Source organism: Phoca vitulina, unplaced genomic scaffold (genome assembly GCF_004348235.1).
Source record: "Phoca vitulina isolate PV1807 unplaced genomic scaffold, GSC_HSeal_1.0 scaffold23, whole genome shotgun sequence".
Lineage (NCBI taxonomy): Eukaryota > Metazoa > Chordata > Mammalia > Carnivora > Phocidae > Phoca > Phoca vitulina.
This window is the reverse complement of record NW_022589726.1, coordinates 17,079,914-17,101,752: the sequence shown is the minus strand read 5'-3', so window position 1 is coordinate 17,101,752 and position 21,839 is coordinate 17,079,914. Positions and strand designations below refer to the sequence as shown.

At 45.7% G+C, this 21,839-nt stretch overlaps 1 protein-coding gene across 1 annotated transcript; it reads left to right on the top strand.

The window, feature by feature from the left end:
- The first annotated feature begins 121 nt into the window (after positions 1-121).
- On the top strand, positions 122-20,235 carry COPZ1 (COPI coat complex subunit zeta 1). Its single transcript, XM_032420859.1, has 9 exons — positions 122-197; positions 11,164-11,232; positions 12,572-12,653; positions 13,273-13,364; positions 14,935-14,990; positions 16,504-16,581; positions 16,745-16,796; positions 17,974-18,012; positions 18,845-20,235. Exons 1-9 carry the CDS (start codon positions 180-182, stop codon positions 18,890-18,892), a joined length of 534 nt encoding a protein of 177 aa, XP_032276750.1. The 5' UTR covers positions 122-179; the 3' UTR covers positions 18,893-20,235.
- The last annotated feature ends 1,604 nt before the right edge of the window (positions 20,236-21,839 follow it).

Below are 21,839 nucleotides of genomic sequence, written 5' to 3'. Positions count from 1 at the left end.
TTCTGGCTGGACACCTTGCTTCCGCTAAGCAAGTTAGTACACTGATTGGCCAATAGAGCAATAGCTGGTACGATATAGTCCAATAATCCTCCTCCTGGGCGGGGTCTAATGAGGACGCGGGGCCAATCAGCGACGGTGTAGCTTTTGCGGCTCCACGTCGGCACCAGCTGCGGGGCAAGATGGAGGCGTTGATTTTGGTAGGAGCTGGAGGGGCGGCCGAGCTGCTGCGGTGTCCAGAGGGGCTGGGAGTTGGGGTTCAGCCTGACTGGGTGGGGGTAGAAAGGGGAATTCCGGGTAATCCTCGGGGACCGAAGCTTCTGCCAGTCCCTGGAATAAGTGTGTGGCCTACTATAGGAACTGTAGGAGCTAAAGCCTCGGTTTAGAGTAGGAAGCTCTTCCGGGGAGAGGGCAGAATCCGTGGAAAGTTGAAGGGAGCACATGGAGTCCTTAGAATGCACAGTATCATAAGCATACTGGATCGGGGTCCTTTAGGTTCCCCCTCATTCTGAGCATTATGGATGATAGCCTGGTTTGACTTTCTCCAAACCTTCAAACTAGCCCCAAATTGTAAGAATAGACTGCAGGTGTTTGTCCTCACAGGGTCCTCCTCATGGTTGTCACAGTTTGACTCTCCTTTGATAATAACGTTACATTTCTTCCAAAAACGGTTTTCCTTTTACTTCCGTCTCCTGTTAATCCCCATTATGTAGGTTTGTCATGGTAAATGTATTCCATCAAAGTTCTGGAATACCTGATAGAGTTAGCAGGATTATAGAATATTTTTCCAGACTCCTTATTCTGTTCTTTTTTTCTCCCCACTAAGACTTTAGGAATTCTTAGTGCAGGATCTGGGATGCTAACTCTTCCTCTGGTTATATGAGCATTTTGGTGGCTAAAGGGTGTTTTAGATTCCTTGCCCATATTTAAAACAAATAAAATGCTATTACCCCTTCTTTAGAACTGGACTAGAGGATTTCTCTCTAAAGTGCTCTGTTTTGCAATTTGGGATGTTAGTATATATGTCTGTATAGGAATTTAGCTCCCAGTCTCCTTCCTTGATTGAGTTGAATTCCAGGTTCTTTCCAAAGACGTTTTCTTGTATCTTTTCCTTCAGCTCTAATATATGTGCATATCCAGATTTTCATCAGGTAAAAGAGAATAACAGGTTTTATTTCTTTTCTTTCAAAATGGCAAAGATAGGGATAATTCTTTCTTATCGTATGGATTGGTCAAGTCAGGCAGCAAGCTTAAAATCTGAGGTTTTTTAAAAATTGTTAACTTTTTTAAGTAATCTGTACACCCAGTGTGGAGTTCAAACTTGTGACTCAGAGATCAAGAGTCGTAGGCTCCACCAACTGAGCCAGCCAGGCACTCCCTGAGTAGTTTTTTGTTTGGTTTTGAGATTTTATTTATTTGTCAGAGAGAGAGAAAGCAAAAGCAGGGAGAGTGGCAGGTAGAGGGAGAAGCAGGTTCCCTGCTGAGCATGGAGCCCAATGCAGGGCTCGATCCCAGGACCCTGGGATCATGACCTGAGACGAAAGCAGATGCTTAACCGACTGAGCCACCCTGAGTAGTTTTTAATAAGATATTTTCTGTACCAGGCAGTTAGCCAGTATTCTTAACCAGTTGACAGACTAGGATAAATTCCAGGGAGTTGGTTTCTTTGGAAGTTTTTAGAAAATTTTAAAATGCTCCCTACATCTGTTTACAAGGGAGCCTGCTTAGAGGTATAGGACTGAGGGACATGATGCTTGGGGAGCCCTCTTAATAAGAGATCTGTGTGTAGGGGTGAGTTAAAGGAGGTATATGTGAAAGTCTCTCACGTTTTCTCTTACCTCATTTTTCAGTTTCTGCTTCCTCAGTGAAGTCTGTTTCAATCTGCTTCTTCCTTATATCCATTTTGATCTATACCTAAGATGCCACTTTCACAGATTCCTACTAAACTGGTCAGGTACCCCTGAACTTTGCTTTTAAAACCGTACTGATTCTTTGTCATGAGAAATCTATGTAATGGGGTTAGGGGAAACCAAATTGCAGGGAAAAGGGATGGCTCAAGGAAGCACACGTCAAAACAATTGAATTTTGATTCCTCATCCTCCCAGACTAAGTCTCTCTCATGTTACTATAGGTTTTCTCATCATGGACTTTCTACCTCTTCAGTATGCAGAATTGTACTTTTAAATATCAGTTATATAAAGCTTTTGTTGGGGACAAAGTACTAACAGGTATCAATACGTGTGCTGGTCTCCAGAGTTCTTATATTAAACTAGTATTTTCCTTCTTCTGTGTCAGCTCTTTCCAACTTTTTTTTTTTTTTTCTCTTTACAATTTCATTATATTTTGGGCCCCCAATTAAGAATTTGTATATCTTTCTCGGGGCGCCTGGGTGGCTCAGTCGTTAAGCGTCTGCCTTCGGCTCAGGTCATGATCCCAGGGTCCTGGGATCGAGCCCCGCATCAGGCTCCCTGCTCAGCGGGAAGCCTGCTTCTCCCTCTCCCACCCCCCTGCTTGTGTTCCTGCTCTCACTGTGTCTCTCTCTGTCAAATAAATAAATAAAATCTTTAAAAAAAAAAAAAAAAAAAGAATTTGTATATCTTTCTCACCATTCCAGCCTTTTCTCGACCAGAGTTCTAGGAGAGTTAAACCCTAAGGCATTCATTAATGTAATGAATCAACTTCTCTGTATCCACAATGGTACTAGTTTGTACCATCCTTGGGAGAAGTAAAAAAAAAAAAGCAGTTATTGAAATAGTTTTCAGTATTCAGTGCTTCAGATGAGGAATCCTAGTTGAGAATCAGGTGATCCTCCCTAAATTTTTATTTCTCTACCCTCACAAACCGGCCCACGAAATTTAGCCCCAACAGATTCAGAGTCACCTTCCTGCATTGGTCCTTTTTAACCTCATCCCCTTCTCTGTTTACTCAACAGCATTTGATTACTTATTGCCATCTTTGTTGTGAAAAGTATGAGGAATCCCTGGATCTTACCTTAGCTCTCTACTGAACTAAAGTTTACTATACTGTGATAATATTGAACAGACCACACTCTAACTTAAAGAGGGCAGACACCTTCTAAAGTTCTTGTCGGCTTCCTCTCACATTTCTGTTTCCTGGTTTGGCTGGACCTCTGGAGAAATCTGATCAAAGTATATTTTTCTATCCTCACCTCTACAAGGCACACAGCCATAGGATATTGAGAAGAAGGGAAGGGTAATCTAGAGGGGGTCAAGAAGAAACATCTGCCGAAATTTGGTCTGGTTATGGGAATTTCTTTTCTCTTTCTTTTTTTTTAAGCAAAGGCAGACGCTTAACGACTGAGCCACCCAGGCGCCCCGGGAATTTCTAAATACCAGTAGTTTCCCTTCATTTAGGTACTTTACGGTGGGTCACATTTCTTCCTTGAATTAAGTAATCTGGCTCTAGGTTTTGAGCAGATTTATTTAATCTTTCTCAGGTCCTCTTGTAGTCTCTAAGGAAAGAGACCCTTTCATCACCTTCCTTCCCAGTGCTTTATAGTGCTCCCAGCCTGCATCTTTGGACTCAGCTTCCTCTCTCCCGCTGTTTTCTGCTGGTTCTCCCTTTCTTAGCTGTGAATGGAGATGGATCTCTGCAGGTCACCATTCTCCATTAATAACCAATGAAATCTTAAAGATAATGACTTACCCCTTCCTCCCTTCCCTCTTTACCTTTTTTTCTCAAAACTGAATTACTCTAGCAGTCTAGAACCTTAAATCTTTCATCATAGGTTTCGTTTTTCCTAATCCTCTCTAGATTCACTTTCTGAGTGTTTTTCCAGTGTTTGTCCGGCTAGACTTAATTCTATCCTTTCTCTCCCCTTAGTAACATTTTTTATTCTAAAACAATGACCAAATCCCGAATTCTAAGCCTCGTTCAAAACTCAGGGCATCCAGAGTGCACAAGGGTGTGCGTATATATGGAGGAGGAAACTATACAGAATACATCAATGACTTAAAGGTTGATATTGCTCTGTGGCCTTCGCTTCCTGAATCATCTTAATGGGGCTTTTGTTAAATTCCTTTGGCACTAACAGTAGAGGTACTTGGCCTAAATGCCCCCTCCCCCTGCTCTGGGCAAAGGTATCAATTACATTAAGCCCCCAAAGCACTCCCATCTCGTTCCTGGCAGTCCCCTGTGCCCCTCTCCCAGCTGCGTCCTTGCCGGTGCCTGGCCCCTCCATTTCGTTAGGAGAAGCAATCTCCTCGTTCCTGCACTGTGGAGATATATTTCTCAGCTAGGGCGCGAGCAGTGCCAGCGCTGCCCCCGGTGAGGTCCCTGGCAGCCATAAAAATTTTTATTGTGATTATGTTGGTGTCGGGGTGTCCATCTGGGTTATTGCACACCTAGTTTAATTGATTGAAGTTTAATTTATTGACACTTCAAATTAAATGATCAGAATAAACTGTGCTGTTACTCTGGCCGGCTTGTTTTAATGGTTGATTGCTGGAAGCAGACCTCAGCTTGAACTAAAACCCCCAAAGAGCAATTGACGCTGCTTCTAACTCTCTCCATGTCTTGCCCTCCAAAAAGACCTCGTTATAGATTTCCGACGTATTCATATATATTTTTTCCCTCTCCTTCACAGTGGTGGGAAAGAGTTGGTCCCTGGCAAGGTATAAATTATAACAAAGGTCTAGGGGAGCTGTCACACGGTCAAAAGAGGAGGGGGGTTCTCCATGTGAAGAAAGCCAGATCTTTGAAAAGCCAGGTCTTCCCTTCGAGGCAGAGGATGAATGCAATTATCCAGATATTTGAGGGAGCCTAGTGGCAGATTTAGGGTCTTTTTCATCTAGATATTTGCTGCTGTTTTTTACTTCATTTACACGACTTGGTTAGAGTTAGGATATTGACAAGACAACTAGTTTTGGAAAGGGAAACTCAAGAAGCAAATAAAGGATTGAACCAGAGTAAAGAATCAGTGTCTACCTATCCACTTATAGTAAAGTAATTAGAAAGACAGAGGGCAGAGTGCCCTCAAGCAGCTGACGAAGATGGATTGGGAGGTTGAGTCCATGCACATTATAAGATGCTGGTACTGGCAAAGGCCCACTCACATTCTGTCTTGCCTTTCTCTCAGATCTGATTAGTAGAGGAGTTCTCTTACCCTTAGATTTCCTAGCTTTCGTTTTCTGGTGTTTGACCACATCCATCTCTTCAGAAGCCTTTCTTGCTGTGTCACCGAAGTCTCAGGCTGCAGGTGAAGCACATGTATCCCTATCTGGCTGTTTAGTTTTTGCACTGTCAAGGCAGATATCACCACCTACAGCCACAGGTTTGGATAGCTCTACTAACTTTCTTCACCTCCTTTTCTGGGGTGCCTGGGTGGCTCAGTTGGTTAAGCAACTGCCTTTGGCTTGGGTCATGATCCCAGGGTCCTGGGATGGAGCCCCACATCAGGCTCCTTGCTCTACGGGGAGCCTGCTTCTCCCTCTCCCTCTCCCTCTGCCTGCTACACCACCTGCTTGCGCTCTTTCTCTCTGTCAAATAAATAAATAAAATCTTAAAAAAAAAAAACACCACCACCCCTTTTCTATTTTTTGTGGACTTATTAGAGGGAGACAAACTGGGGCAGAGGATAGCAGTTACTCCTCGGGGTGCGATTTTGAATTTTGGGTTGATAGACTGAAAGATGAACACAGAGGCTGTTAACTCATTCTCTTAGACTAGCAGATGTGGGGCAGTGGCTGGGGGGGTGGGGGGTGCAGAAAGCATGAAACATAACTAAGGACTCAGCAGAAATAGATCTAGTTCCATTTAATATTTCCCTTTACTGAGTGGTATTTAAATGAGAACTCTTGGATTACTGAACTGGGAAGGCAGGAAGTTCTAATGTTGCTCTCAGGCCTTCGGGTGTGGAGTACTCTGATTTCTGCTTGTTCAACTCCTCTCTCTTTCCAGTGCTGCTTGCTGTGTCCTGCATTTCTGTAATTCTTTCACTTTCATAACAGTTGGAGAATTTACTTTGTCGCCCCGGGGGAAAAATTCTACAAATAGCCTTTCTGAATTTTTTTTTTTTTTTTTTTTAAATAAGTTCTGGGCCCAATGTGGGGCTCAAACTCACAACCCTGAAACCAGGAGTTGCATGCTCAACTGACTGAGCCAGCCAGGGGCCCAGCTTTCTGAATGTTAAGAGAGGACCTGAGATTTTGCATTCCTGAAGAGCTTGGGCTTGGTTACCTTTGTCCTTCCTGTCTCACAGCCACCAAATTTAGTCATTGAAAGGTGCTGACCTTTGCTCCCCCTGCTGGCTGCGTTAGTTTTCTCAATCATATTCATTAATTTATGAAGGCCACACACATTATTTATTGAAATCATTATTTGGTGCCAGGCAGAGGAGAGGGGGTGATTTATAAAAGTATCACTCATTCCCCCCTTTTTTTCTACCCTCTCCACACCATCTTATTATCCTCACAAAGTATCATATTTAATTCTGAGCTTGAAATCATAAAAATTTGTGAATGTATATTTTTCTGGGAACAGGGTCCATAGATTTCATCAGCTTACCAAAGAGGTCCTCGGTAACTTAAGGTATTAACTTTAACTGATCTAGGGCAGGCCTCTCATTTCTCTGATGAAGAAGCAGAGTCCCACAGAAAGGTAGAACTTGAATTAATGGCCGATCCAGATTATAATAAAGGGTTTTAGGAATTTAGAGACATTTTCTCCTGGAGCGTATGAGTTCTTAGTAGTGACTGCGCTTTCACATTTTGTATCTGTGTCAGATAGGAAGATTCTTCCTAGGTGTCTCTTCCTGACATCACTTCTTCCTTCCTAAGACTTGTGTTCAGTTTCCTCTGTGTAGCCAGTATTTAGTCTCATGGCATCTGGGTTATGTTCCGTGGCACCTGTGGCTCCTGGTCTTTCCTGAATTGTGCTTGAATCTAAGCAAACTTTTGGGTAGTGTATAAAAACTATGCTTCCTTGTCAAATCCTTGAGTTAATTCTTTTCATTTAAGTCCCTAGGCTTGTGGCTGGCAAATTGGAGCCCTCAACCCCAGAGGAGCTTTTCATTTTAAAGAAGTTGGCACAGAATCAGGGAGCAAAATACTTGCTTAGCTATGTGGCTGGGAGTGGTATCTAGGAATTTTTCCTTCTAGTTTATACTGTTTTGGTTTTACTTTATAAATAGGGTTGAGGGAAGAGCATCTTGTTTCTTGTTGTTCAAAACCTATTGCCAAGCCAGGGTACTACTTTTGGCATGGCCATAAAGATTTCTTTATAAGTGGAAAATGAAGAACTTTCTAGGAATCTCAACTGGATTCTTACTTGTGCCCTTTCAGCTCTGTGGATAGCATCCTCTAACTCCACAAAGGCTTCTTGGTCATGTCCCTCCCTCCCCCGTGAATTAAATAGAGTAACCAGTCTTAGCCCTCAAATGTCCTGTCTGCCTGCTGCAAAGACTTATTATCCATCCCCCCGCCCCGCCCGCCCCAGTCCTCTTCTGGTGGCATTCCATGATTTTATCCCAGAGTGCCCTCTTACTGTATACATTGTCAGCTGACTTCATTCCCGTGCTTTTTCAGAGCGCACCTCTCCTAGTTTGGCTTAAAAGACACACAAATAGAGAGCTTTTATCCAGAGCTGCCTTTTTAATATTTTTGCTGACTATAATTCTGAGGAAGCGCTGCAGGTCATTCGAAGGCCCACAGGGGGCAGCACTAGGAATGACTTCCTCCTCTAGTCCCCTCTGTGCTGGGGGCGTGGGTACTGGGAGATGTTTTTCACCAGGCTTCAGAAAGCCTCTGATTGAGATCAAAGACTCCTTTGCAGCGGGCTAGTTGCTTCTTCCGTGTTGTTTCAGCTCTCCTGAGGAGCCCAGTCTGGTTTTCTTGATAATAAAAACATACAGGAAAATCTGTCTGAGCCACCCACCTCCCACAAACCAATCTGCCTACACATCATTTCCAGGCACTATTAGCATTTGAGGTGAAGTTCTGTTATACACTCAGGCTGTGGCTCTCTGAAAGTCAGTGCATCACAGAACTTTGTCTCGAAAGCTTTCTAGCAGCTACACATTTGGGAGTGGGAGGGAAGAATAGACCTTTGAAATCCTTTGAACATGGCCCTAAGCTTGTAGGGTCTTTTTCAGTAATCAGCATTTAATGTGTTACAAGGTCAAGCCTAGTCCATTGTCCAGGAGGCCCATTTCTCAATACCTGGGAGTTATTTATAAACTTGCCCTTTGCAAAAACTTAAGATGAAATTACATTATCAGTAATGGCTTCTGGGGCCTTTAAACTGGCTGGTTTTATGGTATGAGAGGAACTCTTGGCCTCCCCGCTCCTGAGAGGTAAAGGCCCCCGGCGGAAGTGGAACCGGCAGCAGTCAGGAGGTGGCAGGAGAAGTAAAGGAGAAGCTGCTGGCTCCAGCTGTAGCAGAGTGGAGAGTTAAAGCAGCATTTAGACTCATGCCTACGTTCTTGGCTTTATTTAGTGTGGTTATCCCTTGGAAGTTTGAAATGACCAGCCTTTGCTCTAGTGCCTTCTTACCTCTTTCAGAGCTGTGTAGTAAGTCAGATCTGGTCTTCTCCCTGCCTTCCTTTGCCTTTTATCCTTTCCAGTAAGATCTAGTTCCTATTTTGGAAGTTTCCTTGATAACATCTTCTAGGAAGCCAGTGAGGAAAGCTAGGAGCGGAACCCAGGGATCTCTTTCTCTCTTTGCCAGCAGTTTTAGGCACTCATACCCCATTGGCCTCAAAGGGCAAAGGACATTGTTTCCTAGTTGGCTGGTGGCTATAAGGGTTTTTCTTTTCTTTTTTCTTTTTTTATAAAGATTTTATTTATTTATTTGACAGAGAGAGACACAGCGAGAGAGGGAACACAAGCAGGGGGAGTGGGAGAGGGAGAAGCAGGCTTCCTGCGGAGCAGGGAGCCCGAATTGGGGCTCAGTCCTAGGACCCTGGGATCATGACCTGAGCCGAAGGCAGACACTTAACGACTGAGCCACCCAGACACCCCAGGGCTTTTCTTTTCTTTGGGATCCATCCCATTCTTTCTAGGGATGCCAGACTCTATGGCTGCGAGAACCAGTTACCTATGCCAGATCAATGCCCAGTTTAAACCATTAGGAAGTTCTCCAAGGTTCCTGTGAATGTAGAGAGAGGAACAGAGCCAAAGATTTCCAGGGAAAAGGCTGTAGGAAAAATGATCTTTTCTAAATTTCCTTCCCTGTGGGCTTCTTTTCCTCTGTTAAGGAAATTCGTTCCCATTGGTATCTCCCTTTGGTGAATTGAGGATCCAGTTGTTATAGCATTGAGCCTGCTTTATGGGAAGATCTTTCTGTGGGGCATAGGAGTTAGGAAAGGTTTTCTATTTGTGACCTTTTAGATGATATTCTAGGGGACTTACCTCTGCTAGACACAGAGTTCCTTATTTTGAGACAGAGTATTTATTCCAGGGAGTAATGTGTATAGGGTGGACATCTCTTAAGTGTTTATCAGAGGAGAGATAAGTTGGTAGTAATATCACCCAAAATGGCCACACCAGAATGTCTACCTATATTTGGAAGTCTAATTATAAGAGGGTCCCTTAGATGCTTACTGCTTCAAGAAATTTTTACTTTATTCTCACACTTCATTAATTCTCATAATCGTTCAACAAATACTGAGAGTTTAGTGTGTGTCACACATTGTTCAGGACACTTGGAATAAATCAGTGAACAAAACACAAAAATTGCTGTTCTCAAGAATTCAAGTGGGGAAAGCTTACATTCTTCATCACCCTGTTGTCAAAAGACTGGGTTCCCTTTACTCTCATTCTTAACTCCCTGAGGTAGGGTTGGTTCTTTGCATGGAACCATAAACCTCCTGGAGCCTCATGGGACAGTTTACCTTTGTAGAGGTTGTAGTTTCTAGATCCTTGGCAATAATTCTTTCATCCTCACTCTTGGGTCTTTATTAAACACATGCTTGGAGATTATATTTAGCCCCTGTGAGGACTGCGGGTTTCCTAAGTAAGGCCAGGAAAGGGAGGCAGCAAAGCAACAGCCCTTTGTCATAGTACAGGGGAGGGATATCAATGGTAAGTAATGTTGATTAGAAATTCAAGGAATGTGAGGGGCACCAACCGGCTCACTTGGTAGAATATGCGACTCTTGATCTTGGGGTTGTGAGTACACTGGGCATGGAGCCTACTTAAAAAATATATTAAAAAATATATATATTAAAAAAAGAAATGTGAACCTGCAGACACCTTCCATACACATAACACTGCCTCCCTTTCCTTCCTCTTCGTCTCCTGGTTAGCTGGTTCCCTAGACGTTGCAGGAGTAGAGGAGCTTTTGCAAAGTGTTATGTTTTGCAGTTGAGTGTAACCATTAAGGCTGAGGCTGTGGTTCCTTTATGAGAGCCATTATCCTCAAAATTTGATTTTGGGTAGTAAAAGAACACTCCCCTCCTGCTCATTGTATCTAGGCTCCAGGCTTCTTAGATTCTCTTCTTACTACTTCTTAATTCCCCCCAAATTCAGATTGGTTTATGTCTTGGGAAGTTAAGTGGTAGTGGTTGGGGGTGTGGTAGAAGAATTGGGATCATAGGGGAAGTCTTGGAAGATGGATGTCTCACTGGGTTGCATTCAGAACTGGTGTGTCTGTGTGCATGAATGTGTGCACATGCATGTATGCTCATTTCCCTCTGCACAGTGTGTGGGTGGTTCAGGGAAGGCTTGCTTTATGCCTCTGCATTGCTACTGCATTGGGACTGCAGAAACTTCCAAGTACACTAGGGCATTCAACCCTGTTTTCAGATAGCCTCGTGCAGTGCCTATTAATTAATCTGGTCACATTCCATACCTACCTGTGCATGGGAGACCAGGGAGGGAGAGTAATTTGGAAAATAACTGTAGCATAATATTTGGAAATAACAGCATGACCTACCTTGATTAAACCCTTTGTGAGTCTGGCTCAGAGAAACTGTTTCTCTGATGCTGCTTTGGAGTCCTTTGTTGAAATGCCCCCTCCCTCAATTCAGTTCATTCACCACTTGATCATTCTCAGTGGGAATTGCCTAAATCTAAGCAGGCTGGGATAGGGGACATACAGAGGCACCTCTGTATCCCCTTGCAGCCCCAGTGGGACTAGGGGAACATATTTGGTCTGCCAGTGGTGGCAGGAGCCTTCAGGACTGAAGGTATGTTCATATCTCTTCAGGAACCCTCCCTGTATACTGTCAAAGCCATCCTGATTCTGGACAATGATGGAGATCGACTTTTTGCCAAGGTGAGATTCCCTTTGAAATTCATTTAGGAGCAAGACAAAGACTTATTCTGAAATTTGGATCTTGGAACTGCCCCTGTTATCTCATATTCCTTGATACTATAATTTTGAGAATTCTTACATTTTCCTGTGCCTACTCCAGATAAAACCCAAACTGCTTCTGTATCCTAGTTACCCTGCTTCCATACTTGCCTCTCACAGATTTTGACCTCCTTTGTTGTCAGCATCAGATCAGGGAAAAGCTTGGGAACCTTGGTTTCTGAACAGTACAGTGTCTGGGTGTGAGAAGCAGGCTCCCCGTGCCCATCACTCCTCTCCCCTTTCCTTCTGCCTTGTCACCCTGCCTGGGTTTTTCCAGGGAATTCTCTTGCAGTTCCACAGGGTTCCAGCCCTAGGTCTGCAGTCACCACCAAGATTGTTACCTCCTGACGTCCCCCGTGTGATGTTTCTAACTTCAGATCTGTTGAAAGAGAGGAGAAAGGACACCCCTCTCCTCTCCATATTCTCCCCCTCCTGTGGAAATTTTTTCTGTCCCTGGTGTATTAACTCCGGGCGAGCACAGCATAAATCAATCAGCAGGTAGAGATTAGTTTAGAATTCACCAGCTGTTCCTCCCTGTAATTGGATGTAACTATGCAGGACACCTTTTGAAACAGTTATCCAGTTACTAAATGCCAGACCTGTCATAGGTCTTCAGCTGACTGCGACGGATTAGCCCCTAAAGAGCAGAGCGATTTAGTAGGCTGTATCCCCACCCTGTGCCAGGGAGAGCTTGGGAGTGGGCTCAGCAGTGTGCTAGATGGTCTCTCGCTTCTTGCAGTTTGCAGAAAAGAGAGCTAAGATATAAGAGAGATTGGGGTAGGGTTTGCCTTTTTTTAGAGAGGTTTATGCAGCCTTTCCCCATTCCTCAGCTTCATACTGTGTGTGAGGGTCTGAAAGAAGTGTTCTGTGCTTGTAGTGCTTTTTGTGTTCCCCAGCACTGCTCCCCGGCGTGCGGTAGCTCCTAGAGAGCACTTGATGAGAGTAGTTTCAGGATTGCTCCCCTAGAATGCAGACAGGGGCAGAGCTTCATCATAGGGCTTGTAGACCTCTGCCCCCACAGTCTCAGAAATGTGAGGTGGGCATGCTTACAGCAGGGTCTTTAAAAGTTTTTTCTTTTTTTTGTATTTGCTTACTCACTGACCATTCCCTCCCTCCATAGTTCTTCCTCCTTCATGTCAGTATTTTTCCCTCACCCCATGCCTTGAAGGAGAGAAATCCAAGATCCAGGGCAAACACAGACACTAATCATTCTGGGCTCCCAGCTCTAATGACCCAACCCATCTCCTTTCTCACTGACCAGTACTATGACGACACCTACCCCAGTGTCAAGGAGCAAAAGGCCTTTGAGAAGAACATTTTCAACAAGACCCATCGGACTGACAGTAGGTCATTTTCCTTTCACTGCTCCCTGTGTTGGGGGAACCATGGTGGGCAGGGGGTGGCAGCAGGACTGCAGAGAAAGGATAAAATGACTGCTTCCTTTTTCTCTTTTTACCTCCTCCCGTCATATAATAAACTCTCCAGAATGTAATGGGGAGGTGAGTGTACCTCACGCGGGAATACCGTGCTGGAAGGTTGGCTGTTAGCTACCTGTCTAGTCCCTGGATTTATGAGCCTCACTTGACAAATTTAACTGCAGCTCTGCTTATTGTACCGCATCCATTAGGGCAGGTAAATGGAAGTCTGTAAAGGTGACCGCTCTGCATTTTCACCTCCGAAGGATCGACTAGTATCCTGTCTCATATACAAGGAGGGAAATAAGGGTAGTTGGTGGGGAGGTGGTTAGAGGAGAAGATACATTTCGATTTCCCCAAGTTTGTACTTCCCTTCTTCTGCTACTACCCGGAAAGAAAAAGCAGGTCAACTTTGGTCTTTGGGGGTTATTATGACCTACCATACTTCAGCCCAAACAGCTGAATGCCAGGAGTTCACGGTAATTCCTTCTATCCTGCTTTCTTATCTCAGGCCACCCACTGTTTCCACCTTCCCCTCCCCCCCCAGGTGAAATCGCTCTCTTGGAAGGCCTGACAGTGGTATACAAAAGCAGTATCGATCTCTATTTCTATGTGATTGGCAGCTCCTATGAAAATGAGGTGAGAATCCTCTTTGCTATCTCTGATCCCACTTCCTAAACCATAGGCAGGACATAGTTACTGGTTCTGGACCCTAGAGTGCCACGTCCCTCTGGCTTCTGACTGGGCTAATAAAGTTGTCAGAGATCCCTGCTGACCTCATAAACATGGCCTAGCAAACAAATCAACCTAGAGTGGAAGTTTTCCCCAATTGCTCTTTTTCTTTTTTCTTTTTTTAAGTTTTATTTATTTAAGTGATCTCTACACCCAGTGTGGGGCTCGAACTCACAAACCCCGAGGTTAAGAGTTGCATGGTCCTCCGACTGAGCCAGCCAGGTGCCAGTTGCTCTTGCTTTTTTATCTCCATGTAGGAGACACCATATATATTTTAATACATACTAACATATATCAGTGGCCTTCCCTGTATAGTGTTTTTAAAGATGGATTTCTTTTTTTAAGATTTTATTGAGAGAGAGAGAATATATGCATATGCACATACGGTGTGGGGGTGGTGATGGGGAGGTAGGGGCAGAGGGAGAGGGAGAGAGAATCTCCAGTAGACCCTGTGCTGAGTGTGGAGCTTGATACAGGGCTTGATCTCATGACCCTGAGATCATGACCTGAGCCAAAATCGAGAATCAAACACTTAACTGACTGAACCACCCAGGCATCCCTTAAAGATGGATTTCTGAGGTTTGGTCAAGGTTGGGGGGATGCTTGCTCCTGCTATGAAGGGTCCACACCTGACTGAGTTTGGGTCAATTAGCCAACATTTGGGGTCATTTGAAGCCATACATTCTGAATGGATCAACTTGAGAAGACTGTGGGTATAGTCCTAACCTGCTTCCTATGCACAGGAAAAGCTACTTACCTCAGCTAAGTCTCTAACGTCTAGGAGAGTAGATAAGTAAAAAGCCCCCACATAATTTGAAGCAAAAGTAAAAGTTTGAGAGAACCAATTCTTCTGAAGTTCTTACTACTTACTACTTTTAAGTGCTTTGTAAGGTACATTGTTACCTAAATCTTACAGCACTTCTGTGAGTTTTGGGCATTAGTGCCCTTGTTTTATAGATGAGGAAACCAAACCATGAGGAATGGTATGAAATTACTTGCATGTGACCACTGTTGAACTACAGAAGCGGCAGTTTCATATTGTTCAACCTAATAACTTTTCCAGGGTCACATATCTAGAAATGGCTCAACTGGGATTTAGCCCAAATCTATTTGACGCCAAAGGCCATGCTCTTTCCACTAACCCTCTGACCTTAGCTATTGTTTGGATACTGATTTCTTTACCTGAGATATCAGGTAACGCATATACCGTTGGCAAAGACATGTAAAGGACTGTGATGGGAAAGTTTGAACAGTCTCGTCAAAGAGAGACCTCGAATTGTGGGATTGTGTAGCAGAATTTATTTCTGTGAGAAACCACAGGTCCTCTTCCTGTTTTGCTCTCACTTCCTCCTTATGCTTTTGGTCCTTTATGAAAGCCTGTGTCTTTTGATGCTTAATGAATTAGTGGGTTTTGTGTTCATGTAGCAGTTTTCAGGGCCTTGAACCTTATCCTTCTGCTTCTTCTGTCTCCCAACAGCTGATGCTCATGGCTGTTCTGAATTGCCTCTTTGACTCATTGAGCCAGATGCTGAGGTGAGCAGGCCATTGTTGACATCTGTTTGGGAGATAAAGTCACTATTCATCAGGCCCAAGGGTTTGTGGGGGAATTAGCAGAGGCTCCAGAGAATTGATTTACCTTGAGAAGTTAGGCTTATTATTTCAGAGTAATTCCCACTGATGGGGAGGACTGGATGGAAAGTATGTCCCTCCTGTGGGATAATTCTCCTAAGAAAGGGGACTGGGAGGGAGCAATGTCTCTCTACTCTTTTATTACCCAGTGGCTATGTCAGAGTTCTGAGAACCGTTAATGTGCTTTCCTAGACTTCATTAGAAGGTAGGGAAAGGGCAAGCATAGGGAAATGTCCCAGATATAACATTAGTGCCTTAGGAATGGAGGCAACATTCCCAATTTTTAACTTCAGCCCTTAGGTTTTCCCTTCTTTAGAAGAGGAAGAATATACCATTTACCCTCTCCTCCCTTTCCACCTCCCCAGCAGCCCTCTGTTCCCCACGTAGATGGGCAACAGAAGAGATATAAGATACTTTTCCTGAAAACATCCAGGAGTCTGAACTTCATTCCCCCAGCAGCTCCCAAGTGAACCCAGTACAGACAGCCATCCACCATCCGGAGCAGAACAGCAGGCGCTCTCAGCCCCACAAAATCAGCAGGGCGAATGGCTCAGATTTCCTCAGGAAGGGGATGATTTATTTCTTAGCCAGGTGAATGAATAGACTTCATTTTGGTGATCTAGTGAAAGAGTCAAACTGACGGATGTGACTGGCCACATGCACAACCACCGGATCTAAGGCTGGTGGATGAGGGCCCTGACTGTTCCCAGCCCCCTAGTTGGGCTTCTTTTTAAGGCCTGAGAAGAGCTGGTGAGGGAGGGGGAGAAGGGGGGGAGCGGAGAGAGGCTTAGAAGGTTTGTCAGAGCTTAAGTACAATTAGAGTTTGCCCTCAATTCCTCTCTACCTCCCGCCACTTCCAGATTGAGTTTAGCTGTTTATTTCCTTTTTTCCACCCACTGATGTCAGTGTTTATGAGCAGTGTCACTAGCAGCGTCACGGTAGGTAGGGAAGAAACTAGCTCTGGATAATCAACCCTTGAATAGTCAGAAATTGCCTGTATTTTTTCTAAGATTTTATTTATTTGACAGAGACGCAGCGAGAGAGGGAACACAAGCAAGGGGAGTGGGAGAGGGAGAAGCAGGCTTCCCGCTGAGCAGGGAGCCTGACATGGGGCCTGATCCCGGGACCCCGGGATCATGACCTGAGCCGAAGGCAGACGCTTAACAACTGAGCCACCCAGGCGCCCAGAAATTGCCTGTATTTTTTGAATCTCCTTCCTGACATTCCTGATCCTTACTCAGCAACTAAGAGTAAGAAGAGGTTTAGAGTGGATAAGCCAAAAAGTTCTTGCTTACTTTTTAGTCTCTGTGGTTGGTGGAGACATTTTATTGGTCTAGTTTTGGATCTCCAACTCAGACAATGTCCTAGGATTCCTTTTATACACAGGCTGGTTTTTTCTCTTCTCTTGGGGACTCAGGAAAAATGTAGAAAAGCGAGCTCTGCTGGAGAACATGGAGGGGCTCTTCTTGGCTGTGGATGAAATCGTAGATGGAGGGTGAGTTTTCTGACCTGCCTGGATCTCCTTGGATTTGGGGTGAGGGGGTCGGATAATTGCCTCTGTCCTAAGGCAAGTGGCCTGAGTGACCACAGTATCCCCACAATGAATGAGTGTGTCTTTCAGGACAGAGTGAATGCTGGTTTCTTCTTTGTCTTCTTAGGGTGATCCTAGAGAGTGATCCCCAGCAAGTGGTACACCGGGTGGCATTAAGGGTAAGCAGGAGTGTGCTCCCCTACATCCCCCATCTACTCACCCTCCAGGGCCAGACCTGCTAAATGCATCTAAAGGTCAGGGCTTATAGAATACATACAGCCTTCCCCTTCCCTTTCAATTTCTTATCTCAAAGAGGGGAAGCAGAAGGAGCATACTTTTCCCCTTACCTGGTACCCAGGATCCCATATAGTCTTTGCATAGAGGAGACATTTAATACATACTTAATTAAATCAAAGATGAATAAAAGAAACTTTAATATTAATGGTTCTGAAACTTAAAGGAACTTGAGTTTGACTTAAACTTCCTTTGGGGATGGATCCCAATCAGGTGAGTCAGGGGAGTGTCTTCCTTGTCTTAAAGTCTGAGGACAGCACCTCTCTGTTAGGAAGCATTTATTTGCCAGAACCTCAGTCTTCTTTTGGTGGTAGTAATATCAGAAAGGGGCCTCTGAGTTAACCATAGAAGCCTCCAAGTCTGCTAGAGAGATAATGGTGGGTATAGAGAGGGACTGCCAGGAAATTGTGGGGTGCAGAGATGTTTAAGCAAAGCAAATCTCCCCATTCATAGAATGTCCCAGCTCTGACCTCTACAGAGTGAAGGCTGACAGTGTCGGGTAATGGGAATCTTCTCCCTTAACTGCCGTGGGCTCCATTTGCATAGTTTAATCTTCTCCTCTAACATATGTCTCTATGTGGCAAGAGAGAGGGTCCCCCCCACCCCACTCCTGCCTTCCCCTTCTCAGGCTGCTGTTGCAGCAGTTTATTTCTTCAAATTAACATGCTGTCGTTACCCATCAGGCCTTGCGGGATCCATTAAATTACCCCTGGCTCCCCCTCATCCTTTCCCTAGTGATATTGATATTCAGGGAAGGTCTTCTCTAACTAGGGAATCAGGTCCCCCACCCCCAAGTTGAGGATCAGATAACCTGCTGATTACTTGGAATGGAATAAATCTTTTAAGAAGTCCTCCTGCCTTAAAACAGAAGATGGATGAAATGACCCTTTCCTGCTCACAGTCCCTCTGGCCAAGAAATTGTGGCTGTACTACCTAGAAGGGACTGAGAAGTCAGGCATCTGCCTTTTGCTTCAGTTTAAAGAACTACCTTTTCCTTCTCCATCACTGACTACTTAACTCCAGCTTTCTCCCATGCTAAATGCTTGTCTCTCTGTGTCATAGGGTGAAGATGTCCCCCTTACGGAGCAGACCGTGTCTCAGGTATGACTTTCTCCTTTCTTCCTCTCCAGATGGACTGGGCCACTAAAGAGGCTAGAATAGCATTCCACCCCAGCCCAAGTCTGAATGAGTCTAGAGCCTGAAGGCACATCTTTTCTTGGCTCCCTCTTATTCCAGAGAACTGGGGACTCATATAGCCAAACACTCCCTACCCACCCAACTCCTATCCCACATTCCTGTGAGCAGTGGCTGTCAGCCTTGCTCTGTACCCTTCAAACCCTCCCTGCCTGATGCCTCATTCAGTGATTTATTCCCCAGCAGAGGCTTGCCTTAAGCAGATGGTGTATGTGTGTGTGTGCGTGCGTGCATGCGCACGCGTGCTCGCACACACACACACACACACTCTCTCTCTCTCCTCTTATTATTCAAATGAGGGCTAAGCTGGAAATGCATATTCTAGAATAAGCAGGTTTTGCAGATCCATCCTGCTACTTTGCGGATAGATTGTCTACCTGATGTGGGAGGCAAGGGAGGGATTCTGTTTTCTACCTACTTGGAATTCTCCCCAAGAAGTCCATCTGGATGTGGTAACCCCTCCTTTCTAACATATGTCCAGTAACCCCCAGTTTTTTTCTTTCCTCCCAGGTATACTTCTCTCTTCATCCCCCCAGTGGATTTGAATTTTTTTGGAATTTCCCAAACTGACAATCCTCTAGGGCCTTAGAGAGCTTCTTCCCATCCCTATACCCTTGGGGATTTTGTATTTGCCATTCTTCTAAGGACAGGGAAGGCAAGTGAGGGGAAGGAGAGCCCCAGTCTCTGTCCTTGCCCTGCCCCCCAGCAAGCCCCTCAACTGCCGCCCTTGTCCCTGCAGGTGCTGCAGTCAGCAAAAGAACAGATCAAGTGGTCACTCCTTCGGTGAAGACCTCACTGTTCCTGGCTCCTCACCCCCTCAAAAAATCCACACGTCTGCTGTGACTTCTCATCCAGTCCCCCAACTGATGCTCTCAGGGTCATCTCGGGGATCACAAGGGATCCTTAAATCTCCATTCTGTCTGTGGTTGCTCCCCCAAACCCCCATGTATGCTTCCTGTTCTTTCTTACTTTTTTTGCAGTCTGGGAGTAAAGCTCCCAGCAGATTCTAAACGCAGGGTAGGGGAAGCACCCTCTTCCTTTTTACACCAGATTATGCTCTCATGTTCTACCCCCCATATTTTCTTCTCAACTTCTCTGCCCTTTGCTGCAGTTACACTTGAGATCAAAGCGGGAAAAAGAATGTGCTGAGTGTTTTCCTCCCTTTGCCTTTGCTGGGCCTTCATCCCAACAGCACATATGTTAGCGAGGGGAGGGAGAGAGAGAATTCTTTTCTATAGGATGAGTGGGGGTGGCATATCCAGTCTCAGCCACAGCCCCACTTATTGGCCTCAGCATTTCTTCCCATCCCTTCTTACTGCCCTGTCCTCCAGCCTTGGAAAAAAGATTGGGAACAGCTCATGGGCAGGGGACAGAGTGGAAGAAGCAGGGATTTAAATTTTATTGGATAGGGCTTATAAAATTCTGTATTTCAGTCACAGCTGCATTCTTTACCCTGATCCTGGCTTATAGCTTCAAAACCGCTATGGTCTGTGAGTGTTCATTGTAGGAGTGTCTGTCTCCTGGTCCACTACCTTGACTCTCCACCTTCCCTACCCATGGGATCTTTGCCTGGCTTGTCCTTGCTGTGCCCTGGAGCAAAGCCAGTCCCTGAACTAAAACTCCATTTTAGTCTTGGGAAGAAGAGTTTTTGCTCAGAACTGGGGAGGGGATGGGATTTATGACTTGGGCCTCTGGGCTCTGTCCCCTTCCCTCCCCCACATGCATTTCACTCCTCTGCCTTGGGTCTGCAATCTCTGCTGCTTAACCCTGTCTTCTCTCTGCCTCAGCCTTACATCCAGGCAGTAGGTCTGGGCTCTTTCCCTCCCTAGGTCGCTGAGAGAGGTGCCTTTCTTCAGAAAACCTTTGGGTTTTGGATTTCCCCTGGAAGATGGAGGTCTAATCTTTCCCCTTGACCCAAAACTTCCCACAAAAATGTCTCAAAAAAACCTTCCTGAGACTTAAGCCTTCTGTCCCACCCACTAACTGCCAGTTCTCCAAGACTGAAGTGGGGTGAATAACTGGGCATATTTGAGGGGGCACTTTTGTGTCAGAGATGTATGGAGTCAGGAGATAGCCACCTTCATATACTGCTCTGTGCAAAGAGGAATAAAACAGATTTCTTTTTCCAAACTGCCTTTGTGTGATGTTTCTGTTCCTCTTCCTCTCTTTTTGGCAGCTGCTTCTATTCCTCCAGCGCATCCCCCCATCACTCCCCATCTTATAATATTTCTTCCCTCCTACCTCAGAGACTCCCCAGCATTCCACCCCCCCTCCCATCCCTAATTTACGGGGCTGTTTGCCTCCTTGGCATCTCTCCGTCCCCTCGCCTGGAAATTGGCGCCAGGGGTGGGGTGGGGGTGGTATTTTCTCAGTGGGAGTCCCAGGGAACTGACTGCTCCCCCCCACTACCCCCAAAGCCAGCTGCCTGCTCCCGCCTCAGCCATTAGTAACCCGGAGACGCGCACCTGCGTGGGGGCTCTCCTCAGCCCCTGCTCCCTTCCTGCACCTCCCACTCCTGCTCTGAAATGGCGCTGAGCGGGTTATTTATCGGAGCCAGCGCTGCTCCAGAAGGTCAGGACGGTGGTGTAAATAACCTCTTCTCGCCATTTCCCCGTCCCTCCAGAGCCTGCTCCCCTCCCCCTCCTCCACCTTTATCCGCACAAATGAATGTGGCTGGGCTGGCGCAGAGCCTGGCCCTGCATCTTAATGGGGCGGTGAGCTCACAAGATGGATTTAGCTGGGGGTTTTATGGTTGCCGCGGCGACAGGAGAATGCTTTGGTTTTCTTTCCCCCTTCCTCTGCAGGATTTTAAGGAGGGGGGAGTGTGGGGAGCCCTCCTCTGCACTGCAGTTTTGAAGGGTCTCCTCAGTCCCCTCTACAGCTCATAACATGGGCCTGCAATTCCAGGAGTAAGCAGGAGAGACCACATTAGGACCTCAGGAAAGGATGAGGGAAGGAAGGTAATGGGAGTGGGAAGAGCCTCTCCAGCATCAAGACATGCAACCGAGTTGCCCAGTCTTTCCTGCTCTATGAGAACCTGGCAATTAAGCTCAGCAACTGTGGGGCACCTCTGCCCGGAATCCCCCTCAGCAGGTAGAAAAAAAAAGAAAATGCTTGGGTTATCATCCCTGTAGTCCAGCATTGAAAGTTGGGGTACAGGGGGCTGCATGAGGGCTAGGTATCTTTGTTTTTGCCTGTCTGAGAGGGGGAAGCAGTGTCCAGCCTTCCTGTCTACTTATCACCCAGCATTGACCCTGGGTGGGGAGGGCATGTCAATGTGAGAGTTGGGGGGTGTTGCTGATCAGTGACAGTGTGGAGAATGGAGTTCTTTTTTTTTTTTAAGATTTTATTTATTTGACAGAGACACAGCAAGAGAGGAAACACAAGCAGGGGGAGTGGGAGAGGGAGAAGCAGGCTTCCTGCTGAGCAGGGAGCCCGATGTGGGGCTGGATCCCAGGACTCCGGGATCATGACCTGAGCCGAAGGCGGACGCTTAACGACTGAGCCACCCAGGCGCCCCAAGAGAATGGAGTTCTAACCAGTTCTCAAACTTGAAATTCTCTGAGCTTGTTTCCCCAGCCTGGCCTGCTTTGAACTTTTCCTGCCTTCTCTGTTTCCCACGAGGAATGGAACTCTGGTGCCCTGGCCTATCCAGTCCTTTGGCCAGCAATTTTCTTTCAGGACTATGAGCAAACCTTCTCCAGCACTAACTAAAGCAGAAACTGGGGAGCAGG

Excerpts from the sequence above, each read along its gene's own strand:
- COPZ1 (XM_032420859.1), top strand. Across the intron at positions 14,991-16,503 it reads TCATTGAGCCAGATGCTGAG|GAAAAATGTAGAAAAGCGAG; the intron begins GTGAGCAGGCCA and ends TTGGGGACTCAG. Across the intron at positions 16,797-17,973 it reads TACACCGGGTGGCATTAAGG|GGTGAAGATGTCCCCCTTAC; the intron begins GTAAGCAGGAGT and ends TCTGTGTCATAG.